The sequence below is a fragment of the Acanthisitta chloris genome, unplaced genomic scaffold (assembly GCF_000695815.1).
Source record: "Acanthisitta chloris isolate BGI_N310 unplaced genomic scaffold, ASM69581v1 scaffold39566, whole genome shotgun sequence".
Classification (NCBI taxonomy): domain Eukaryota; kingdom Metazoa; phylum Chordata; class Aves; order Passeriformes; family Acanthisittidae; genus Acanthisitta; species Acanthisitta chloris.
This window is the reverse complement of record NW_008678458.1, coordinates 15820-20201: the sequence shown is the minus strand read 5'-3', so window position 1 is coordinate 20201 and position 4382 is coordinate 15820. Positions and strand designations below refer to the sequence as shown.

Below are 4382 nucleotides of genomic sequence, written 5' to 3'. Positions count from 1 at the left end.
CAGCTCCCGTAGCCTGACCGCACCTGTGTGACCGTGTGAAGGTGGCAGAGTGGTTGGCTGAGGGTGTGTTTTGAACCGGCCTTTGGCTTTTGTTCGAGACGCCCTGAAGGTATGAGTTGTTAGCTCAGAGCACAGGCCTGGCTTGTAATTGCAGTAGGGAGGTAATTGAGGCCGTCTGCGGCGGTGAGCAGCAAAGGTATTCTGGCCAGATTCGAGTGTAGCTGATTTAGTGTTCGTTCTGCTTTCCTCTAGAATGGAAGGAAATAACAATGATTCTGTGGTCTGCTCCCCTGTGGGTTAGGAAATGCGGCGGCTAAAAATCCGAGCAGAACGCGGAAAAGCAGAATGGTTGGCAGGTCGCGGTGAGGTGCTCTGAGGAAAGCAGATGGTTCTCTTACGGCATGAGGCAACGAAACCTCCTGCCAATGTTCGATATTTTCATGTTACTTAAATAGGCGGCAGTAACTTGTGATTTAGAAAAAGGAAGTATCAAAGAGCTTTTATTTAACATTGAATACCTAGTGAAATACTCCAGAGGTTTGCTGATGGAACAAATATAGGAGGACTGGCATAGTACCCAGCAAAGGAATGACCTTGAGCTTGAGTAATGGAAGAGAATGTAATTCAGTGACAAAATGTGGGGTCATGCACTCCAGGTCAAACAGCTCTTGCTTGCAAGATAAAACTCGCTAGTTGGAGGAATCTCAAATAATGTGCAATGGCTGTTCCCCTGTCCCTCTTGCAGAATTGCACTTTGAGACCTGCACCTGCACTCGTGGGTACAGGACTATCGGTGTCCTGCTGCCAGGCTACTTCAGTGCGTCCTACAAATACTCACTTGTCCTGGACACCTTAATTTATAAGAATTTCTCCAGTGTACTGCAGTTGAAGACTTAGCCCTTGGATGAACATGGGGATAAGGAGCTTTGTTGTATAAGGCAGTTACAAACACTGAACATGCTGGCAGCTCTCGGAATGAAAACAGAGGCAGATGATTACTGGCTATATACCATGAGGATACGCAAGAGAAACTTTCAGAAGTAAAATCACTACTAAAAAGACTAAATGTGAATTGAAAGCTAAATGTTTGGCTTGCAGGCTAGTTCTCCAGGAAATGAGGTGCAACTCAACCTTGAAAAAATCCTTTTTTTTTTTTTTTTTTTTTTAGAATGGACTTAGTGCCTTGCAGGCAGAACTTGGAGGAATCCTTGAAACTTGGCTTTCCTTAGCAATGTGACTAACAAAGGTGCTAACCTTTGAGGTGTTTTTTATCTCCAAGGCAGCTAGTGCTTGTAGCAGTGTATAGAATGACTTAAGTGATATCACTTTTATTAATATTTTGTGAGCTGCAGAAATTAGGTTTAAAGAGTTGCCCTTTCGGGTGATTTTGCTCTGGACATAACTGGAATTCTAGAGTGATATACTGCATTGCCAGACTGAGCAAAAATACTGCACAGGGTGTGTTGCAAATGATTACAGTTTTTAGGGCAGGCAGCCAGAAGTAGTTCTCTTGTCCTTGTGTCTCCTCTTACTCCTTTTCAATAGACTTAGGGGGAAAACAACCTGGCTGTGCTGACTTAAGACTGAAATTTTAATTGTTAACATGGGATGTGATTTCAATGTGTACCACAAGTTGTTCTAGTTGCAAATAAAACAAGGTTAAATTGCTCAAAAGGTTGAAGTGTAGTTATGCAAAGCACAGTTCCCTGGAGATTAGCAGAAGTTATTTTCTTCCAGAATCAACAGGAAGATCAAGCTTGAGGTCTTAAATTCCCTTGTAAAATTGAACAAGGGTCTCCTCATTGAAAGATCTAAAAACCAGACTTTGTACTCATCCACCAAGTGGAACAGAAAGACTTTGAGTACTGCTAAAGATCTAGGCTAGCCCTGTCCCAGACTCTGAGCTGTTACTGGTCAGAGATAACCGTTACTGTATCATTAGGAGGCTGTGAGCTGTAGGTCTTGAAGTGCTAGTAACCTGTCTAGTGGTTTGACTACCCAAGTGACAGTTCATTTCACTCTGTTGCAAGACCAAGTGCTGATGAACTGTCTTTGTTGTCAGTCTAGAGCGACAAAATGCTTCATTCCTTGTACAAATGTACTGTCACTGAAACTGTGTTGGTATTAATTCCTGTCTAGATTACATCAAGATGTCTTCAGGAAAGGCTTTCATTGGAAAACCAGCCCCTGACTTTACTGCCACGGCTGTAATGCCAGATGGACAGTTCAAAGACATCAAACTTTCTGACTATAAAGGTAAGTTTGTACTTCTCTAATTATGCAGATAGTCTGGCCATAGGCAGGAGTGGAGGGTATCGAAAGATACATCTTGATTTGGTTTTGAAGTAGTAGTGATCACTTGGCAGTGGACTGAAGTAAGGAACTTGTGCAGTGTTTCTCAGCGGTGGCTGGAGTATGCTTGGGAAGCTGTCAGGAGCATGAATGAATGTCCCATCTATGATAACTGTTGCTAATTAGCATAAAGCTCTTCTAAACTGTAATCTTGCATCAGCGTTGTTGCCTTGTGCATCACACTTAACATCTCCAAAGTAATTGAAACAGCAAAATCTTCTCTTCCATCTTCAGCAATGGAAGGTAAAGTCTTTCCCCATACCAGTGAAGTCCCTTGCTCTAGAGCACTGGCAGCATGTTTGCTTTGCCAAAAAAGCTTACTAAAATCAAAAGGAAAGCCTGAGGTATTCAAGTACTAATGTTGATGGCTGTAGACGCGTTTCTAATGATGCTGCAGGCTGCATGAGGGCTGAGAGTAGGCAAAGACTAGTCACCTACTCAGTTAAAATGTCTCCTTGGCCTGTAGCCTTTCAGACCCGTGGCATTTCTCTGTTAGTAGCCAGCTGTAGGGTCTTCTACTGTAGTAGAGCCAGAGCTATACTCTGGGCAGACCTATGGGAGTAGACCTGGGAGACAAACATTCCCTGTCACATTTGACAGTCTGGTTTTAGAGGCTTCAATTGGGTGGGTGTAGAGCAGCCTTGAAGAATATTATTTGGCTTTGTTGTAAGTCCTCTAGGTACTTCATGGGCTTGCCACCTATATAACAAGTCTTAAAATAATGGCATTTATAGTTGGCCATTCTTTGAAGGTGGCTTTGTATCTTAGGCTCTTCTCTACCGGTATTTGAATGATTGATATTGATGTGATAATTCTTATAAACCTAAGAGATTAAATGGTCTTATTGCTTTCCTAGGAAAATACGTTGTGTTCTTCTTCTACCCCCTGGACTTCACTTTTGTCTGTCCAACTGAAATTATTGCATACAGTGACAGAGCTGATGAATTCAAGAAAATCAACTGTGAAGTAATTGGAGCTTCTGTTGACTCTCACTTTTGTCACCTTGCCTGGTAAGAATTAGCCTTTTAACCTAATGGAATGTTCTGCCTGGCCTCAGTTCTTGCAGGAACTGAATTCTGAGTGTATTCAGCCCCGCTTGCTGAAGTATCAAAGGCACTTTGGGAAGTATTGGTAATGCCAGGTACTTCTGAACAGAACTGAGCATACTGGTTAGCTCTTTTGTTGCCTCATGGCAGGCTGAGGATGATACTGCAGAAAGGATCAGTATCTGTTGTACCTTTATGCTTCATTCTGAACTGCTGATGTTTTTAATATTTGGACTTCCTTCTTTTAGGATCAACACTCCTAAGAAACAAGGGGGTTTGGGTACTATGAAAATCCCCCTGGTTTCTGACACGAAACGTGCCATTGCCAAAGAATATGGAGTACTGAAGGAGGATGAAGGTATTGCATACAGGTAATATGCCAGAAGGTAAACCGTGTTGATAGTCTTTTATGTTGCAATACATGTCAGATGAACACAGAGAGCTTGTGTATACTTGAACACCTGCAGCAAGCTGAAGCCATAAGCTGGTTTAGATGTAAACTCCTTCAAGCTGTCAAGCACCTCCTACAAGGGGAGATGCTACTTGGTTCTCTGGAGGCCTTAGGCTCTCGGTGGTTTTGGTAAGTTAGGTAAGTGCTGTGTCCCTTTGATTACCTGCTGCACAGTGCAGGATCCCATGCAGGTGAGCTTGAATATTGGTAAAATGCAAGACCTACATAATGATGAAAGTGGTTACAGGTATTTAGTCTAGTGTTTAAAGTACAGATGAATTAAAACCCAAGCCTTATCTTGTAGTCAGCTGTTCAATAAAAGTTGCTGAAGGAGCTGAACTTCTGACTCTTAACCTGACTTCGGAGAAATTATAAGCCACTGCTGGTTGGGTTGTTGAGAACAGTGTGTAGGGTTTTTTTGAATGTAAGGCTGCCTCTCTGAATTCACTTTCTCCTTGGGTTTCTCTTCCATTTTGTTTTCTTTTCTACTAGTATTGTCCTTAAATAGGAAGCATTTCTTTTCCTGCATCAGT

At 42.4% G+C, this 4382-nt stretch overlaps 1 protein-coding gene across 2 annotated transcripts in view; it reads left to right on the top strand.

Annotated features, from left to right (window-relative positions):
- Positions 1-1950: 1950 nt before the first annotated feature.
- The window catches only part of PRDX1 (peroxiredoxin 1), a 4747-nt gene continuing 2315 nt past the window's right edge, over positions 1951-4382 (top strand). Inside the window, exons 1-4 of one of the 2 annotated variants that reach the window (XM_009076858.1) lie at positions 1951-1955; positions 2140-2256; positions 3209-3362; positions 3647-3769. In XM_009076858.1, coding sequence (XP_009075106.1) covers positions 2151-2256; positions 3209-3362; positions 3647-3769 — 383 coding nt within the window. In that variant the 5' untranslated portion in view covers positions 1951-1955; positions 2140-2150. Of the gene's footprint in view, positions 1956-2139; positions 2257-3208; positions 3363-3646; positions 3770-4382 lie in introns of those variants that run through there. The other variant, XM_009076857.1, reaches the window with a different exon arrangement.